The sequence below is a fragment of the Callorhinus ursinus genome, unplaced genomic scaffold, assembly GCF_003265705.2.
Source record: "Callorhinus ursinus isolate GAN/ISIS: 27379988/994484 unplaced genomic scaffold, GSC_fseal_2.0 scaffold2, whole genome shotgun sequence".
Classification (NCBI taxonomy): Eukaryota; Metazoa; Chordata; class Mammalia; order Carnivora; family Otariidae; genus Callorhinus; species Callorhinus ursinus.
Genome location: NW_027397064.1, coordinates 92,645,353 through 92,665,510, shown reverse-complemented (window position 1 = coordinate 92,665,510; position 20,158 = coordinate 92,645,353). Strand labels below are relative to the sequence as shown.

General features: G+C 41.8%; 1 protein-coding gene across 4 annotated transcripts in view; it reads left to right on the top strand.

The window, feature by feature from the left end:
• MGAT5 (alpha-1,6-mannosylglycoprotein 6-beta-N-acetylglucosaminyltransferase) overlaps positions 1–20,158 on the top strand; it is a 327,769-nt gene that overhangs the window by 192,094 nt on the left and 115,517 nt on the right. For all 4 annotated transcript variants that reach the window (XM_073884745.1, XM_073884749.1, XM_025857052.2 and 1 more), the window contains 4 exons: positions 10,384–10,455; positions 12,113–12,274; positions 15,657–15,826; positions 19,072–19,206. In XM_073884745.1, coding sequence (XP_073740846.1) covers positions 10,384–10,455; positions 12,113–12,274; positions 15,657–15,826; positions 19,072–19,206 — 539 coding nt within the window. The remainder of the gene's footprint in view (positions 1–10,383; positions 10,456–12,112; positions 12,275–15,656; positions 15,827–19,071; positions 19,207–20,158) is intronic.

Here is a 20,158-nt window from a genome sequence, read left to right as displayed (position 1 = left end):
GGCATAAAGGTCTTTGCCTCTTTCTATTTTCCCTTGGCAATATGTAAAACTAATATTGGCTGAGCATGCTATTAACCTTGAGTTTAAATTCAGCGTACTTAATCCCTTGATTAATGCCAAGATTAATGCCCAACAGCAAAGGTTGAAAGCTTAAATGTTTGTGAATGCGAGCATGAAATGAAATCCTAATAACTAGTACAATGATTTGGATTTATGGGCTGTGTTGGCTGCTAGAGATAACTTGGAAATGGTGTTGCATAGACTAATTTGTCAGAGTGGGCAGCAATGAAGAATTGACTGTTCAGTTGCAAGAGAAAACCTGAATGAAAAAAAAACATAACATTTTGGGAAGGGTCAGGGAGTACTTTAAAAATATCCCTTGCCTGTTGCCTGAGAATCCCAACACATACCTTTGAAAGGTCTAGCCATTTGAGATGGGGAATTTCCTGTCTGTGAGATAATCATTTCTGGGTAGTAAAGGAGATAGCAGAGATTGATGATCCGGTTCTTTTTGCTTTTTGAGGTCAGCCTTTCCTTGTACCTTTTTCATCCATGTGTTTTCATTGCTCTGATTACCTGAGTTCTAATGCATCCTTAGAAAATGGATTTTTTTTTTTTAAACTGTCCTGAGTCTGTCAGTCCCACCAACTGATCTGTTGGTTCTGTCCATTCAGACCCTCCCCTCTCCAAGTTTATCTTCTTGGTGGCCCCTCCCGTTTGTAAGTTTCATGTACTGCGTCACTGGTACTTACACTTCTTGCTCTGGCTGCCACCTTACAAACATGAGCAGGGCACATGACAGGACAGGCCAAACCCCGCACCAGCACCTCTTGGCTCCTTGAAACGCAGGTGGCAGACAGGGCTTCTGTGCAGTCGTCTCCAACTTGTGTTTTGCAAACTTTTAAGTACTGTGTCTTGTAATTACTATTGTACGCCAGTAAAATAACTGCAACATTTTTATGTTTTGAACTTTTTTAATGTGGAAAATTTCAGACATACGAAAAAGAAGAGTATAACAAACTCCTGTGGACCCATGACTGAGATTCAGCAATTGTCAATTCATGGCCAATACCTTTTCATTTACTCCCCCAGCCCATTGTTTTGAAGCAAATTCCAAAGGTCTTAGGATCCGTGAATGTTTCAGTATGTATCTTTAAGAAATCCTGTTACTACTCCCAGTGTAACTGATAATACGATCTCATATCTAAAATTAACATAATTCCTTAATATCATAAAATACCGGGTTAGTGTTTGCATTTTCTAAGCAGTCTTATAAATTAAAGTTTATTTATTTGAACTGGGTTTCAAGTAAGGACCATATGCTGGAATTGTTGGTGTCTCTTAAGTCTCTTCTTAATGGTAGGTTCCCATCCACCTTGTTCTTCCCTTTATGTTTTGTTTTTGTTTTTTTGAAGAGACGTCTTCATTTGCCTTAGATGGGTTGTTATACTCTGAATTCTGATGATTATATCTTTGTGTTATTGTTTATTTCCTGTAAATTGATAGTTAGATCTGTGACTTGATCAGCGTCAGGCTTAATATTTTCTTGCAAAACTTCTTCATGAATGGTATTGTCGCTTCTGTCAGGAGGCACACAATGCCCATTGTCTCTGTTTTTATGATGTTAGCAGCTGTCAATGATCCAGGCCTGGGTTCAGTAATTCATTAGGGATTTCTTCTTAATATATCATGAATACTTTTTTTTAAAGATTTTATTTTTAAGTAATCTCTACACTCACTGTGGAGCTCAAACTCACGACCCTGAGATCAGGAGTCACACTCCACAGACTGAGCCAGCCAGGCGCCCCTTGGGAATACTTGTATGAAGAGAAGTGACTCTCCATCTGCATTTAGTTACCATGAGAAACAGCTCACATAGGAACCCTTGTTTCTCTGTTGGCTTCCTAGCATCTTCAACTGGTGACCAGTACTTTGTTTGTTTGTTTGTTTATATGCTTCTTGGTTTTTATCATTATGAAGTCATCGATTGAAACATATTTGTTATGTTCTATCTACTCCAGTTGTTTTCTTACCGGCTCTCCAACTGCCCTTTTTCTGACTGGTGGGAGCCAATTAATAATTGTTTTCTGGATCCTTTTGACATGACCCTGATAGTTTCAAATGGTTTTTACCTATCTGGTATGACAAAATCTTCCTGGTTCCTCTGACACAATTTCTACCCTAGACCAGGAATTGGCCATTTATCTCAGGACCACCGGTTCCTCTCAGTGGGAGACCACAGTCTGGGTGCCAGAAGCCTCCATTGTTCTTGGGTTTTGCTGAGTGCTGGGGGATGTAACAATGAACAGAAAGATGAGCTTTCCTCCTTAAGGTTTTGTTTTCTAGGGGGAGACAGACAAAACCAAAGGTAAAATGTATATCTTTTAGATTGTGATAAGTACCGTGGAGAAAAGTAAAACAGGAGAGGGTATTAAGAAGTGCTTATGACGAATGATGGTATCAGTTTTAGATAGAGTGGTCGGGAAATGCCCTACTGAGAAGATGAGAGGATGATATTAGAGCACCAGTTTGAAGAAAGTGAGTAAGAAGTGCAGATGTCTGGCAGAGGTGTTTAGTTGGCAGTGGCAGCAATAAATGCAAAGGTCCTGGGGTGACCATCAGCATCCAACAATAAAAACAAGTGCAAGGAAACTAATCTCCAGGGAGATTTTTGTCTGTTTTGTTCACAGGGATAATGGTGCCTGGCATACATATTTATTGAATGAAATATCCTATTTAGAGCATTTTCAAAAAATAGGCGATAGATTTTTGTTTATTTGTTCGGAGTAACTTCTCCCAGCTATCACCTTTCTAAACTTGAGAAAATATTGTGAAATTTGTAACTTTAAAATCTGCTAAAACATTAAGTTTGAGCCATGATGAAGCAGGGGTATTTCAAGCACTTTTTCACAATTTAATATAATGCTCTTTCATATTAGGACTATAAGGCATCGCAGGGACTAAGAGAATGGAATGAGCCAATTATATTAGAAGGCACAGCTTTCTTGCCCATCTTTTATTCTCATTGTCACTTGAGCATTATTTGCCTGCTCCTATGCTTCAGGCAAAATTGCATAATAACACAGAAGAAGTACTCTGTCCCCTGTGTCTAGAATGTGACTACCTCTATAAATCGGGTGCCTTTGGCTACCGAAGTGTAGATGCGGCCCACTGGGGCCAGTGTTGCCACTGTGCCGTGTGCAGCAGGATGTGCGCCCGGGGAGGGTTGGTTATAGGAAGCGTCTCTGTGCATCCCCCTGTGGTTGGCTACAGAGGAATTCATTTACTGCCTCTCTTGTGAGGAGGAAGATTGATACTGCTTCCCCTATGGTGATTTGGGATGGATTTTTGAGACTCTGTGACATCCTGCCATCAGCACCCGACTGGTTTTGGGCATGTGGAATACTTACTGTAGCTTTTGTTGAAGTTCTACCCCTTCCTTAGCCCCCAGAGGACAGTGTTGGATTGCCCCAGCCCTTGGCACTCTCTCGCACATGTTTGGTCCAGAACTCTCTGGTCATAGTATTCCTGCCTGCCTTGGTAGGGAGCAGTTGTACAGTATTAGAGAATACACAGGAGGCTCCATGGCCTGTCTGGATACAGCTATGTGTGTGTGGCCTAGAGCTTTCCGCCCTGTTCCTCTTCAGTGAGATGAAGGGAGAGCCTGCCTCGCCTGCCTCAGTGTGTTTCCGGAAGGTTCTCATGAAATGACAACAGCGGGTAAGTGCCACCTACCTGGAAAAGAGGATCATCATGAATATCGTTAGTGCTCAAGTCACGTCCTTGAACTGTTCATTCACCACTCCAATAATGATCGAGACCCTACTCTGTGCCCGGCACTGTTCTCAGAAGAGCCCTGAGCAGGCAAATCGAAGTTTCTGTTCTGAAGGAATGTCATTCGCATGGGGCACAAAATCATTTCCACAAGTGCTGAGTGTTCCAAGGAGAGAGAGGAAAAAAAAAGAGTTGAGGATACAGAGCGGCCAGGTAAGTAGGTCAGGGAAGGCTTCTCTCAGGAAAAGTTAGGGCATAGTGTAGAAGTAACAGAGTCACACATGGAACTCTCTGGAAGGAAGAATGTTTCAGAGAGAAAGAATATCAAATGCAGAAGCCCTGAGATATAGGGTTCCCAGGTAAAATACAGGGTACCCATTGATATTTGAATTTCTGATAAACAATAATTTTTTAAACTATAAGGTGACAAATACTACATGGAACATACTAATACTAAAACCAAATCATTATCTGAAATTCTAATTTAACTTGGTGTCCTTGTTTTCATACACTCCTGCCCTGCACCACACACACCCACTGGGCCGCCCTTGTGAGGTAAGAATGTTCCTTTTGGACTTGGAAGGAAGGTCTCGTATGAAGGGCAGGGTGAGTGAGGCAGCCAGGGTTCAGGTCCCATTCTGTAGGATCTTGGTATAAATTCCAGGCTTTATTTTGAGCGCAAGGAGAAAGCCTCTGAAGGGTTTGCGTTAGTGTAGGATGTGATCCACTTTTGGCTTGAAAACAGTCCTGCTGCACAGAACAGACGGGGGCAGGAGTTGCCCACTGGGAGTTCTTACTGCTTTCATTGTCCTTACAGCACGGCCACACGGTAGGAGCCGAGCAAAATTGTTCTGAAGGATTTTCTATAGAAGCTTTAGGCGGTACTCTAACACTGAAGAGAGTGGACTGTGCTGGCAGGACCAAGGGACACAAAGGTCTGGGTTCCGTGCGCATCACGTGGTGATTAAGCGCAGGGACTCGGGGACGGCACAGATGGCACGTCAGTCCTCAACTGTGGGTCCTCCCTGTGCCGTGTCCTCATCCGGCATGATAAGTGGCCTTTCCCAGGGGATTATTTGAAGACCAAGTGAGGTTATGTGTGTCAAGTGCTTATCCTAGTGCCTGGCTCCTAGGACAGTGTAGCTTTTATTTATTTATTTTTTAATTTTTTATTGTTGTGTTAATCACCATACATTACATCATTAGTTTTTGATGTAGTGTTCCATGATTCATTGTTTGCATATAACACCCAGTGCTCCATGCTGAACGTGCCCTCTTTAATACCCATCACCAGGCTAACCCATCCCCCCACCCCCCCTAGAACCCTCAGTTTGTTTCTCAGAGTCCATCGTCTCTCATGGTTCATCTCCCCCTCCAATTCTCCCCCTTCATTCTTCCCCTGCTGCTATCTTCTTCTTTTTCTTTTCTTAACATATATTGCATTATTTGTTTCAGAGGTACAGATCTGTGATTCAACACTCTTGCACAATTCACAGCGCTCACCATTGTAGCTTTTATTTTTATATTTAGTCTCCCTCGCCCTGCCCACTATACACACCGTACACAACCATTTCCTCACAAACAATTTGGCCCAAATATTAATCAGCTCAGGTGTTTGGTGCAGAGGACCAGTCTAGAGAGCTGAACCACGTAGTGACGTGTAGATATCTTTTACCATTTGCGTTGGCTTTTTGAGCCTTAGAAAGGGAAGTGGGTGGGGTATGGAGTGGAGTAGAGAAAGCTCTTTTCTTTTTTAAGTGTATACCTTCATGAGTAACTTCATTTGATATGTCATCAGTATGATGAATACATGTATGTAGGTATGTGTGTATCTATATTCATATGACTAGTCAGTGTATTAAATGAATAGATACATAGTCAGCTACATCTTTTTGATATATAACCAACTAGCCGGGATAGGATGATGTAGAATCTTATAATGTAATAGGGTTATTAAGAGGTCAGCTGAAGGGTACCTGGGTGGCTGAGTTGGTTAAGCATCTGCCTTCGGCTCAGGTCATGATCTCAGGGTCCTGGGAATGAGCCCCACATCTGGCTCCCTGCTCCCTGGGGAGTCTGCTTCTCCCTCTCCCTCTCCCTCTCCCTCTGCTGCTCCCCCTGCTGGTACTCTCTCTCACTCTCTCTCTCAAATAAATAAATAAAATCTTAAAAAAAAAAAAAATAAAGTCAGCTGAGCCATCGCCTTCATTTGGTAAGTGAGAAAACTTGAAAACTAAATGCTTTAAGTTTATATGTCTAGTCATTGGTAGAGCTGGGCACAGAGTCCCTTTTGGCCGATTCCAAATTCAGTGCTCTTTCCCCACTCAACAGTCGTCTGTCCTCTACTAAGCTTGGTCTTTAAGGGAGGCTCTAACGTGTTCTGGTCAGGGGAGCGATAGACCCCTTTTGTCACCCAGTCCTGGAGCTCACTGGTGAGCTTGCCTTGGAAAGTTCCCATCTCCTTGGAGCCTTGACTTCCCCACATGTAACCTGGTGATGGTACCCATGTCACATGGCTCTTCAGGGATTAAATGATGTAATGCATGCAAGCTTACTTTTTTCCCAGAGATCCTGACTTACTGTAAACCTTCAGTAAGTGACTATATGCTTATATAAGGTAACTCCTTTAGAAATTATTCTCTTAATAAACATTCATTGTAAAAACTCATAATGTGCAGATTAGCATAAAGAAGAAAATGAAAAACACCCGTAACACCCTCATCCAGAGATAAGCTCACCTTTCTTACACATTTTTCTCATTTAGTTTTGATTGCACTTACTATCTGAAAAATACGGCATGAAATTCTCTATGTCAGTGACCCATTAGAGCCAAACACTTCACGTTAATCACGAGAGAAGAGGCCATAACGGTGCCTGTTCATTATTCTTTCCAAAGAGTCGAATGTTACTATAAAGTTATACCAGTTGTACATAAATTCGTGCATATATATGTTAAATCTCCTACTAGTTTTTGCTGTAATTTTATTGCTTCTTTGCCCTCTTTAAATTCTAACTTGAGCTATATATGTGTTTACTAGTGGTTTCTTTTTTCTTAAATATAACAAATTGTCCATTCTACAGACCTTGCAAGTAAGTGTGACCCACATGAGTTGTTTAGGGACTTTGTTTTGACTCACATTGCTCATGAATAAGCTTCTAAACCTTCTCAGATCAAAGAAGTTTAAATCACTGGGAGGAGGCTTGTCAAAAATCAAATTGGTTAATTTTATATCTCCTTATTCCAGAAAGGTGATTTATAGGACTCTCTCTGTGGAATATGTGTTAATGTTCCAAAGTTCTAGCCTGGCTGGTCTTTTTCTGTTTTTCCTGCCTCTTCAGTTTGTGGCCTGAGGATCGTGCGCTAAAAAGATGGGTTCTGGGAAAGGAGTTTTGCCTTCAAATCGAAGGTTATTTGAGTCATGGTTTGGCTCCTCTGTTGATTGTTATGTGCGTGTTGCCATGAACTCAGGTGGTTTTCAGTGCTTAAGAGGTACTATGGTGATTTGTGGACTATTTGAAGGCTATCCAGTTCCTTTCCTGGCAAAGGTCTTGAGGCAGGGCTCCCCAGCTCCCAGGAGCCGGGCAGGGGTGGGAGTGGACAGTGGGAGGGTCCAGCTACATCCATGTGCCTGCACCTGGAGCAAATACAAAATCCTGTCCCAGGGAGAGCACCAGGGGTCACAGTGGGAAAAGTGTGGCCAAAGGCGTGAGCATAGGAAGGCACCAGGCTGATAGAGGCCATGAGGGTTCTAAGAAGCAGAGAAGAGTTGGCAAGAATAATTTGAACTAGAAGAGCTTCCAGAGCAGGAAAGCAGTGGGCTCATTCTAGGGTCCAGCTTTCTTGGGAGGATGCTGTGCTGGGGGGTTGGACTCATTCAATGGCCCTGGGTAAATCAGGCAGAAAACAAAATTAGGGATTAGGAGGTTGAGTTATTAGCCTTGAGCAAGACTTTCCCTGAGTGTTATTAATGACGATCTTATTTAGGAAAATGTTGCTCATTTGAGGGCTGTTTCAGTACTTGGAGTTACTGCCAGTACTGGCTTTCTTCCAATCTTGGTAATCCTCTGAGGTTTCAGAAAAAAAGTGGCTGGGCCCCCCCCCACCCCACTTCCCATGGAGAAATTGGTTTATGTGTAATTTAATTATTTTGTTAGCCAGTCATCCTGACTGTGTACAAAAACAGCAACCTTAAAAACCCACCATCCTCATTTGGTGTCAGAGATGTTCATAATTGGTTTTTCCTCCATTACGAGTGAATATATAGCAGAAAGATTTCCTTTTTATTTATTTATTTATTTATTCATTTGACACAGAGACAGCGAGAGAGGGAACACAAGCAAGAGGGAGTGGGAGAGGGAGAAGCAGGCTCCCCACTGAGCAGGGAGCCCGATGTGGGGCTCGACCCCAGGACCCTGGGATCATGACCCGAGCCGAAGCAGACGCCCAACGACTGAGCCTCCCTAGCAGGAAGATTTCTTGCTAAAAAGCTAAAATGCGCTGACTCCGTCTTCTGTACTTTAGCGATGCCCTTGAAACCTTGCAAAGTATTATCCAGTGATTTAGAGTAACAACTGAGATAAACGATCACTTTCAAAGAGGAATTAAAGTCCTGAGTGTTCTGTAGGGAAGTCCTATTTTAGAAGAGCCCCTCGGACAGTATTTTCATCTGAGTGAATTTTGAGAGGTTCTTTTGAGGGTGGAAGAGCAAGGAGGGAATGTACTTTTCTTTGTCAATATCTCGTCTCGCTCATGTCTCTCCATTTGGTTGACTTTATGCACAGTCTTGTTTCATCTTTCCCTATTAGGCTGTTTGTGGGGAAATTCTTTATCCCGACGTGTGGCTGTGAACATGTCGTTACTTAATTTAGTGTGAGGCTGGCTTCAGATCTGTACCCTGCTCGCTCCTCCTCGTGGGGCTGAAGGTCTCACAGTGGAAAATGCTAAGCTGCAGTCCATGGGAAGCCTTCATGTTATAAATATGCCTCATAGCAATGTTTTATTTAGTCCATTTGCAAGAATTTAATTTGAAGTAAATAATTCACGCTGGCCTAAGATTCCAAGGTACAGATGTTTGCCCTGCTGCTGGGACCAGCTGAGGCTTCATCTGCTTATAGGCTGCTTTTCTGCTGGTTTTCCCTCATTTCTCACATGTGTGGAGCCCCAGATATTGCTTCTTACGGTGATATTGCTGCAAGGTCTCCACAATTAGACACGGGCATCCAAGGCAAGTCAGTATTTTCTTTTTTTTATGAGTAGAAACCATTTCAGCTTTCCTCCTGGGGAGTCCTTTTGAGTCTCTGAAGTCATTCACAAATACGGTAAAGTCTAATTTTGCTCCACAAGAAAAAAAGAGAGAGAGAGAATATTGCTCTTTTCCTATCCATGGATTCCACCCTCCCCCAAGCTTTGCTGCCCTCCGCTTATTTCTTTCCCATCATTTGCAGTAGCAGATGGCTTTATGCAAATCACGCAGTTATTTTGGTCAGAGTCAAAATCACCTGGCATTAAGAGCAATTTCTAGATGAGGGAAACTGCTGTGTGTGTTTGAAAATGCACCCAGAGCTGGAGGGCCCACCGTCTCGTTGGAATCTGTGTTCCTGGCAGAGAAGACTGCAGCCCTCCAAGGATGCCCCCCCAACTTGCTCCGTGTATTTCTGTAGGTCCACCTAGCCAGTGAAAGATGGCAGAAAAAGATATTTTGGATGACTGTTTATTAGCCATCTTTAATAATCTCATCACGTACATGTACACAGGAGATATGCCACCCTGGCATCATATGGCCAGTTTTAAAAAAGAGGCCAGCAATATTCGTCACTGCAGTTTTCGTCTTTCTTTTACTAAAAATTACGATTTTTTTTTTTTGCCTAATTTTCTTTGGTAACCTCTTTGAAGTAATTCCTGTAAAACTGGGCGTTTTTCCTCTTCCCTTCAACTCTCTAAACTTCTTTGCATTGACAAAACAATCCATCTTCTAGAGTGGCTCTTGCAGGATTGCTGTGAGGGTTTTTATTTTTTCTTCTTCCTTTTATCTTTTTCTCCAATAGTTTTTACCATCTTCTTCCTTGAGATGAGATAGTGTGAAGTGAACAGCCAGAAAATGAGGGAAAGCCTTGATCAATTAGCCTTAAACGATCAGCTGCTTTCCTAATTCTGAGATAAATGATGGAGCTCTGTGGCTCCAATGTCACGCGGTTTCCTTTCCGACTTGCCTCAACAGATAACGGATCATGCCTGTCCTTCCCTTCTCATTCCCCTGCAATCTCCGTCTTTTACCTTGCTGCTGTGAGACACCCCCCCCCCCCCCCCCCTCCGTCTGGTGTAGATGCATGAGGCTTACCGGATGAAGGAGTCAGTCACTGTGAAGTACTTTGAAGGACAGATAGAAAGTGTAATTGTGGGCTCCTTGATTCCTTTGCTATTGTTGTTCCATGTGAGAGGTCCCCTGCGCCTGTGCTGCTCGCTGAAAGCATGAAAGTCTAATAGTAGTAACAACCCGCTTAAATGTAGTGCTCATTGTGTGCCAGGAACGGTGTGCTTGGCGCTTAGTATGAACATTACGTGGTATACAAATGAACCAGCAGACTTAGTGTCTCTCACGTATTTTTCAGGTTGAAAATTGGTGTCCTCATTTACCTTGGAGAGCAAAAAATCCCTATGAAGAAGCCGATCATAATTCATGGGTGAGTGATTTTTGGAAACTAGGCTTGTGATTTGGTTCTCATGCCGAGGGATACCTGCGGAGTCAGCTAGACATGCCCGCTGTAACCTGAAATCATGGTAAACTGAAGAACTTCTTTCTGCAGGCCTGTGGAAATGTGGGTGATCGAATCAGTTAACCGGTAGTGTCTGTTTCTCGAGCGATTCTCTGGGGGGTCCTGAGTGATAGGCTCCTGAGAGGAATGAGACCTGGTGCCAGATGCGGGGCACTCAGTGATCTCATAAGGGTGACAGGTGAAAATCATGACCACACCCAAGTAAAAGCTGAACTACAGGCCGATGGAAGTGAGTGAGAAAGCAGTCATCTCAGCCTGCAGGGGTTAGGAGAGGTTGCAAAGAGATGATGACATTGGAGCTGAATTTCAAATGATGAGTGAGTTCACAGTAGATGAAGGAGAGGAAGGTGTGTCTGATGTGCGGGGCGGGAAAGGTGCTTGTACCAGAGTTTGGCGTTTTCAGGGAGTAGAGCACAGTTCAGTGGACAAGGCCATAGGGTGTTGGATGAGCTTTGGTGGAAGATGAGATGGGAAAGATCAGTAGGGACTGTGAAAGGTTTTCTGTGCCACACTAAAAGCTTATGTCTTTGTTCTTCAGACCAAGGGTCAGCAGACTTTTTCTATAAAAGGCCAGATAGTGAATATTTTCATCTTTCCAGGCTGTAAGGTCTCTGTTGGAACTGCTCAGTTCTGATCTTGAGTGCAAAGGGCAGCCATAGACAGGATGTAAATGAGCAGGTGTGGCCATGTTCCCACGGAACTTTCTATACCAAAACTGGTAGCGTGATCTGGCCCCCCAGCCACAATGTGCTGACCCATGCTGTAGGCCATGGGAATCTTGGGAGAAGGTTGGGTCAAGAAGGGATCAGATGAGTGTTGAGAACAAAGTGCGTGACTGCTGAGGGATGAAGTTAGCATGTTCTAGATGTTACGAGAAATAAATAGGAGTGCAACTATTTTTCTGTTTTTCCAATCACTGGTTGTACCCACCTACATTAGAAAAATGTTCTTCCTGGCTTTTAAATTACTCTGGCCTGAGTCTTAAATTTTATTCAGCTATGGTAGGAAAATGGTATTCCTGGCTTTTAAATTCCTTATAAAATAATGAACTTTTGTTTGTTTGAGATTGGGACAAAACTAGAAGATGAGCATTTATTTCCCTGCTTAACTTTGTGGGCAGACGAAAGCTTTCTGGCAACCTACACATTGCCAAGCAGCCTGTTAAGAATTGACTTTACTTTTTCCAGGAGTCTGCTGCCTTGCAGTAGATCCAAGTGGCAATAAATTCCGGGTGCAGAAAATTTCAAGGTACATTGAGCATACTCATTGTAAAAAAAAAAAAAAAATGCATTTAAATGTAACTCGGGGCTTTGCAATGACTGTGCTGGGCCTTTCTCAATTTCTCATTTTTTAATGATGTCCCATACAACAGATCAGCAGTCAGGGGCCTTTAATTTGTAATCCTGGGGCCTTGAAGTAAAGCTGTACAGCAGACAAGCCTCACTTTTGAAGCCCTGCATTTAATTGACTAGCTCTTTCAAGTTTTCAAATGTCACATCATGACAGCCATTATGGCTTCTGACTTTTTATCTTCTGTTCATTTTTATTAAATTTCTGTTTCTAGGCGGAGATTCGTACAGATTTTAATATTCTCTACAGCATGATGAAAAAGCATGAAGAATTCCGGTGGATGAGACTCCGGATCCGGCGAATGGCTGATGCGTGGATCCAGGCAATCAAGTCCCTGGCAGAAAAGCAGAATCTTGAAAAGAGAAAGCGGAAGAAAGTGAGTCTCTGATGAATTCAGTTCAGTTAGATGCCAGTTTTCTTTTAAAATTCGATTTTGCTTGGAAACAAGACTAAGAGAAATGTCATGTCTCAAATGATATTCCCTCAGGGTGAATCTGCTCAGTCTCTAGTACAGCCTTTTTTGGGCTTTCCTTTCCCCAATTACAGTAATCCTGCTTAGCAGGGACCAGCACACATGTTTCTTGGGTGAAGCCAAGCCCAGTATCTGCCTATGAGATTTTCCTTTGAACTATCCTGACTGTCCCCGTGGCATCAGGAAACTTAACCCTCTTGGCTTTACCCAGATACAACCTTGGAGAATTTGTTGTTACATCATCTTGGCAATCTCCTGGTTGTGGTATTTGTCAGTTCTGGGCTTTGGGCAACTGGTGCGTTCCATTGCTGCTATGTTGAGTTGGTGCTTCTGCTTCTGTTCTTGAGGGAGAGATACGATCAATTAAACCGGGGCCAATTTGTCTGCAGTTCCTGAGGATTTGCTTAGAAAACCTCCGGGCATAACCCTGAACATAAAAGATTTTATAGCCTGTAGTTATAGGTTAAATGGCTTTGGCTTTAGATTAACTGTCCGGATGACAAACAACAGAGCAAATGAAGCGATCTCTACTCCCTGCATCTAAAAATTAATTAAAAATGACTTTGGTGCTCCTAATTTGACTAATCTGATATCCTCAAGAAAAGGAAATAGGGATGATGAACTTGCAGAACCCCAAGTGACAGTTTAGTGGTTCCATTCTGCTAAATCCCTTGAATTTATGAGACAGTAGGTCCAAACGTTCAGGCCCCAGATAGTCCTCTGTAGAAGAGAATTAGGTCAAAAATCCAGGTGTGCTGTAAGAACTAGAGTATTTTTACATAATCCTATGCAATAATCTCTAGGATATATTGACCTATATATAGGTCAATAAATAGTAGGAGAACAGTGAACATTATTTTTAAAAGGACGAGATAATTTTATATACCTATATACCTATGTGTGTACATAAAGATATGTGCATGTACACACACACACGATGTGTATATAATATACATATATGCTTGATTTTTTTAAATGGATAAACCATGAAATTAAAGGAGATGGATAGTGGAGCTGTTTGCATAACATTGTGCATGCACTTAATGCCACTGTACACTTAAAAATGGCTAAAATATTAAATTTTATGTTAACATCTATCGTACCACAATAAAAAGAATCAAATTTGCGGAAAGAGGGAGGCAACAGGAGTAGAAACTAGACTTAACTAAATATATCTTTCTCTGTAGATTTGATACTAGAATCACTTGACATAGTATAAAACAAAATTGAATTATGAAAAAAAGTATCTAAAAATTACAAAGAAGATAAGACCTGAGCTGACTCTGTACCCACTTTTACAGCAAACACACAAAGAAGGACTGTTCTTAGTGACTAGAACACAGCCAGTTCAGCATTTCTGATGGTGTATCACAAAGGACAAAAAAACTGCAAAATACCTTAAGAGAAGTTTTACTGAGTTTTACTAAGTTTACACGTAGTAGGTGGTGGTGTCGATACTCTCATTCTGAATCCTTTCTGCATATTGGAATAAAGCTAAGCACTTATGTTAGTATCCTGGAGAAGTGGGATTTTCCATGTGGGAGAGAGGAAATAACATATGTAAGATGGATAATGTTATGCAAAGCTACTGTAATCCTGAGTTTGAATGGGAAGTACCAGTGTGAATTTATGATTGGTTTTATCCTGGAGGAGAGGTAAATTTCCAGCTTCGTCCACTGAAAAGGGCTACAGACAGTGATTAACTAGAGTCCCCTTACGCACTAGAACTTGATCTTTAGATGCCATTTCCACTAAATGGTATAAGAGGTTCTTGGAAAAATCGTTGGTTAAGGTCTGAGACAGAAGTTGTACATGATGACCCGGGAACATCTGTCATACTAGAGAGCAAAGAAACTCTCAAAGACTACTAGAATTGTGTCAGAAGAACTTAGAAGCCAACTTGAATGGCCTCCCATTGGCAAGATGGGACAATTTAATAATCCGTAAGGATAATAACTACAGCTTATTGAAACGCATCTAATATACTTCTATCCATGATTTTATAATGATACCTTTAAAAAGCCTCGTTGATGGTCATTAGAGTATGCTAACAAATCTGTTATTTTGAAAACTAATAAAGGGCAAGAGTCAAATATTTCCTGGGCTTTTTCTATGTAAACCGTACTTCAGCAGAGCCAAATAGTTGATGGGGGGGTGGTGGTAGTTCTCTTTATCGAAGCATTCCAGCTAATAAAGGCAGAAGGAATAATAAAGTATCATCATTTTGCAACCCCTAATGGATGAGTGCATCTAGTTAGTGATCATCAGTAGCTGCTAACATCACCAGAGAGCCCAGACGTTCCCACTAGTGGAAGCACACAGTACCACCGATGAAGTAGTGTTGCCAAAAACATCAAATATGAATTGAATCATGCCTGCAGATCTAATTACTAATTTACTATAAATACAAGGGGTGGAAGAATCTGTTGTATAATCAGCAAAACCCAAAGTGTGAGAGACTCTACTGGAAATACAACCTAGTCTGTTTGACGGATAAATTAAAACTCTCCCCACCCCCAAAGGATGGAGTTAAAGAAGCCTGAGAAATAAATGAGACAATTATAGTTTATGCACTTTATTTGACTTCTGACTTGAACAACTGTGCTTGAAAAAAGGAACAGTTGAGGAAGTGTAAACACTAACTGGATATTGAATGATATTAAGGAATTAATAGCTATTTTAGGGGTGATAGTGATGTTGTGGTTATGCTTTTTAACTGAAGGTTTGTTTCTTTGAGAGATACAAACTGAAGGATTTGCAGTTGAAAGGATATGATCTCTAAGATTTGCTTCAACAAAAGCTAGAGGGGTTGGGAGAAAATGAGGGGTGTACATTAAGATCCTGAGTTAATAATTGTGAAATTTATATGATGAGTACATTGGAATTGACTGCATTATCGTGTCTGATTTTGGCTATGTTTGGAATTTTTTACGTTAAAACCTTAAAAATATTCCAGCTGTGGGGAAAAAACAATATTGTTAAATGATAATTTTATTGCCCTGGCTTATTCTCCTTTAATTCTGATTTCCCAAATGTTATCCTGCTTTTTAAAAACAGATTATCCATATATCATGTTCATAGCCATAAAAGGGGCAGTAGTGACTTTATTTCCTTCCATTTCTTTGCACCTTTTAGAAAAATCTTACGCCATGTTGAGGTTTCATTAGAACATAAACATCACTTTAGAATTGGTTGATTGCTTTTGGTGTGTTACTATGGAGTTTGTACTTGGTTCAGTGGGAATCAATATATGCCTCTCCTTTGTTTTTGTTTTTGTTTTTTTCAGGTCCTCGTTCACCTGGGACTCCTGACTAAGGAATCTGGATTTAAGATAGCAGAGACAGCTTTCAGTGGTGGCCCTCTTGGTGAATTAGTTCAGTGGAGTGATTTAATTACATCTCTGTACTTACTGGGCCATGACATTAGGATTTCAGCTTCACTGGCTGAGCTCAAGGAGTAAGGAGATTACTTTTCAATTTTAAAATCAGAATACAAAAAAGAAATTGTAAACTCTGAAAGCCTTCTATTAGTGTGTAATTTCTTGTGGAGGAAAATGCAAGTGATAATTCACTAAACAGGAGATAAGAAGATTATTTTCAGTAGCTAAATACATAGACTGTGAAAAGGGTAATATGTTTTCATTGTAGATGCAGGCTCCAGAGGCTTCATAAATGAATGCCAGAAAATTCAAACTAAGGAGCTTATTCTTTGCTATTACAGGTGCTTCCAACATGTGCAGCACAAAACATTATTGACTTTCCTAATTCCCTGTCTCTTGCTGAAATGCATACCATTCCCTACTCAACTTCAAGCCTTCCAAATCTTAAAACAGGGCAGGTTCCTGTTTATAATTTAATTTGGATAGAATGAGTTTCTTGAAAGCCCTGATCCAATCCTCTTTTCAGTAAAGCCAACTTTCCGGTCTGAGTCTGTTAACTCTACCTGGCTTTTCTAGTTCCCTGAAACATTCTTCTGGCTCTAGCCCTCTCTTAATCTCTTATAGGTTGACACAGCTGGCTAGGCAGGAATGCTTTGCACCCCTTCACTCCTTTTGGATAACTGCCCATGGAGACTTTCTTCCCAGCAGCCAAGTTATCATGTTGCAGTATGAAATACCTCGAGTGAACATTCTAGAGATGGAAGGGTGTTTAAAACAAAATATGCCCCCCCACTTCTACTTTATTGTCCATGACATTGATGCCTAGAGAGGTCACTTGTGTTAGGGGCCAAGGTCCACACACCTGAGGAGTGGCACTGTTGACATGAAAGCGGTAATATCAACTGTGATTTTTAAAATGATTTCTATATGCTAAAACTGTGATCAGGGCATTAGTTACAACAGGAGCATCAGCATTTAGGATAACCACAGTATTGATGACGACTATTAGCAGCTAACATTTGTTGAGCACCTACTGTGCATCGGATACTGAGCATTTTACGTACTATTTACACAAACATGGAAGTAAGTGCTGTTGCTTTCTGCATTTTAACGACGAGGAAACTGAGTTGTTTAAGAACACATGGGAAACACTTGAGAGCCAGGATTAGAGCTAAGCCTGTCTGACCTCAAAGCCTGTGTTCTTGACCACTGTGCTAAATTGCTCCTTTTGGATCTAGATAAACCCAAGGTCTTCTGAACCCCTAAACACTACCCATGTCCCTTCAGCATGCTGCCTCCTGCTTGCTTTAAAACACATTGTGTACATGGCCTGTGAAGTTGAGGCATCCATACATTCAGTAGTCATTCACTGCTTTTGGGGCACTGGTTCTTGGTATGGGGTATACAGAGATGACCAGCATGTGTTCAAGGAAATGCCAGTCCTTTGGTAATTACAACTAATACATTGCATAATAATTACACTAATTGCAATGTGATTAGTACTAATTGAGGCATGGATGCTATAACGTAAGCCAAGAGAGTACAGAAACAGTGACTATTGCTCACCATGGGTTATGTGGCACCTAGAATAGTGCCTAGCACCCAGTGGGTGCTTGTGACTAGTTACCGAGGAAACCAGTGAAGGGATGAATCAAGGAATGGGTGAGTGGGTGAATAAAGGGAAAGCTGTGCGAAACTCTAAGGACAGGTTCTCCCCAGGGAGGTCAGAAAGGCGTACGAAAGGACTACCAGGCAGAGACTTAATTTGTTGGTCAAGAAGTCTATGGAGTGCTTTAAGCATTGGTCACAGAACCAGATGTGTTTTATTTAAGAAGATAATTATGGAAGCCACACAGAGCAGTGGTTCCTGAAGATGCCTGCACATCAGAGTCACCTGGGGATCCTTGGGGCCTCCCAGTGCCCACACCATATGCCAGACTAATTAAATCACAGCCTTTGGGGATAGGACCCAGGCATGAGTATCTCGATGCCTCCAGATAACTCCAGTGGGCAGACAAGTTTGGGAACCGCTGAAGACAGGGTTGACCAGGAGTCCGCACACGGTGGCACCATGGGCCAGGTGCAGTCTTCTGGTGTGTTTGTCACGAAACTCCCACGGGAACACAGCACACCCGTTGTGGATGGATTGCCTAGGACTGCTTTTGTTCTCCAAGGGCAGAGTTGCGTGCTTGAGACGGGGGACGTGTGGCCTGCAAAGGCAAAAGTATTTACTGTCTGGCCCTATGTAGAAATACTGTCAAAATCTTGGGAAGAAACTGGTTATACAGAGCCTGGTAATTTCAGAGGGCCAGATGAGAGGAGGAGGAGGAAGGTACCTAAAGGAGCGGCAGTACCGCGCCACAGAGCAGAGTCCTGCTTCTAGGACGCGTCCTTCGAAGTAGGGTGGCCAGAATTTGGTGAGGGATGGTTATGGGGGGTGGGCAGGGATAAAAGGCATCAGTGAGGACCGATTTCTGGGTGTGAGCGGCAGTGTGGTTCGGTGAGCAGTTTTTACTCCCGCATTTGAAGTTGGCGTATGACCAAGTATGTCAGCTCTCTCTGGGTGCAAGGGTGGGTTTGTATGGATGGGTGAGGAGATGGGTAGATAGAAGGAAGAGTAACAAAAAATTATAAACCACAGTGCCGGTTATGTAATAGAGTCTAGTCAGAAGGAAAAAATTGACAGAAAAAATTAGGAAACAGCACAAGACAGTATAGAAGTTTATATTGTAGTGGCTAGAAATTGAAGACCTTTAGGAAGTCAGTGGGGGCTGGAGTAAGGAGAACAGGTTCTGTGGGGGAAAGCAATAGCCACTGTGTATCTGGGATACATGAGGCACTTTTCTTTTTAATACCTCATTTAAACACCTGAAGAATCCCTGACACGTTGCTTTCTTATTATCTTTTCTGTCACACATCCTGTTTTGTGGGTAGGTCGGGTTTTGTTTGTTTGTTTGTTTGTTTGTTTGTTTCTCATGAGGAGGAAAGACCAGAAAGGTTAGTGACGTCTAAGATCTCATGGCTGCTAGTGGAGCCAGATAGTAGAGACAGATTCAGACCCAGCTCTTCCTTGGTTTCGAAGTGTGTTTGTGTGTGTGTGTGTGTGCGCATGCGTGCCACCATTTACTTTTGCCAGAATCTGAATCAGGGCTCTAGATAGGCCCTGATTGGTGGGCAGAATTTGGATAGGCAGCAGATTGGGACAGACCATGCCATCCTCCCCGACAACATTCTTGGGATGTTTGTTTGCCTATTAATGTTGCTAAGCGTCATATCTTGAAATAAGTTGTTGTTTTTTTCCTCTCTCCTGTCCTTTTTCTAGGATAATGAAGAAGGTTGTAGGAAACCGATCTGGCTGCCCAACTGTAGGAGACAGGATTGTTGAGCTCATTTATATTGATATCGTAGGACTTGCTCAATTCAAGAAAACTCTTGGGCCATCCTGGGTTCACTACCAGTAAGTGCTACATGCTGTCCTAAAGTTAATAGAGCTTTTTTTTTTTTCTTTTTTTAAAACAGGGGGGACATGGTACAGGCAGAAAACGCTTATCAAATATTACCTTCTGCACTATGTGGAATAGGTTTCTCATTCCTAATTGAAATTCACATTCTCCCCAGTGACTTTTTACTTTCAAAGGCTATTCATTATTTTCATTGGTTTCTCTTAGGAATAGACAATAAGTGTCCAGCCACCTCTTTACCTTCATTAATACTCCTCATTCCTCTCTGTATGCCTACACCAATATCATTTGTTACTGAAGTAACAATTTGGATAAAATGTGGAAAATGTCATTTCTTATACTGCTCAGGTTTGAGATGATGACTCATTTCTCTTCCCCTTTCCCTCGTGAGTTGTCATTTTTGGAAGAGAAAGCTGTGAATGCCTTGTCTGAATGCTGGGGTCTTGCACTTTTTAAGACGACCTGTGCTGAGAATGACCCAAGTGAACGCCTTTGTCATTTTGGAGAAGAACCCATTGTTCCCTCTGTGTGGGTTTGGGACCATGATTTAGTGTTTGAGATGATTTTACATGGTACACAAGCATGGCATTAAATAACAATGAATTATATAATGAAGTTTATCAATCTTTCAGATTTCCTCCAATCTTTCTAAAAAGGCTTAGTTAGATGCTCTTGTACCTCCAACACACCGTGCAACACTTATGTGCATTTTTAACAAGCTGAGAGTAGCTGTCAGTTTCAGCCTTCAGGCAAAGTATCCAGTTTAAATTTAATAATAATTTTTAAAGAAGAGAAATACGCTATTTTTGGTTATCTTCCCCTTACTAGAGTTGGTACTGGCTTTCATTTATGGCATCTAAAGTTTTCCAATAGATGTAAATAAACATATTTTATCTAATGGTGTCAGTGGTACATAAATTTGGTAAAAATCCTGAAGTTAGTACCAAC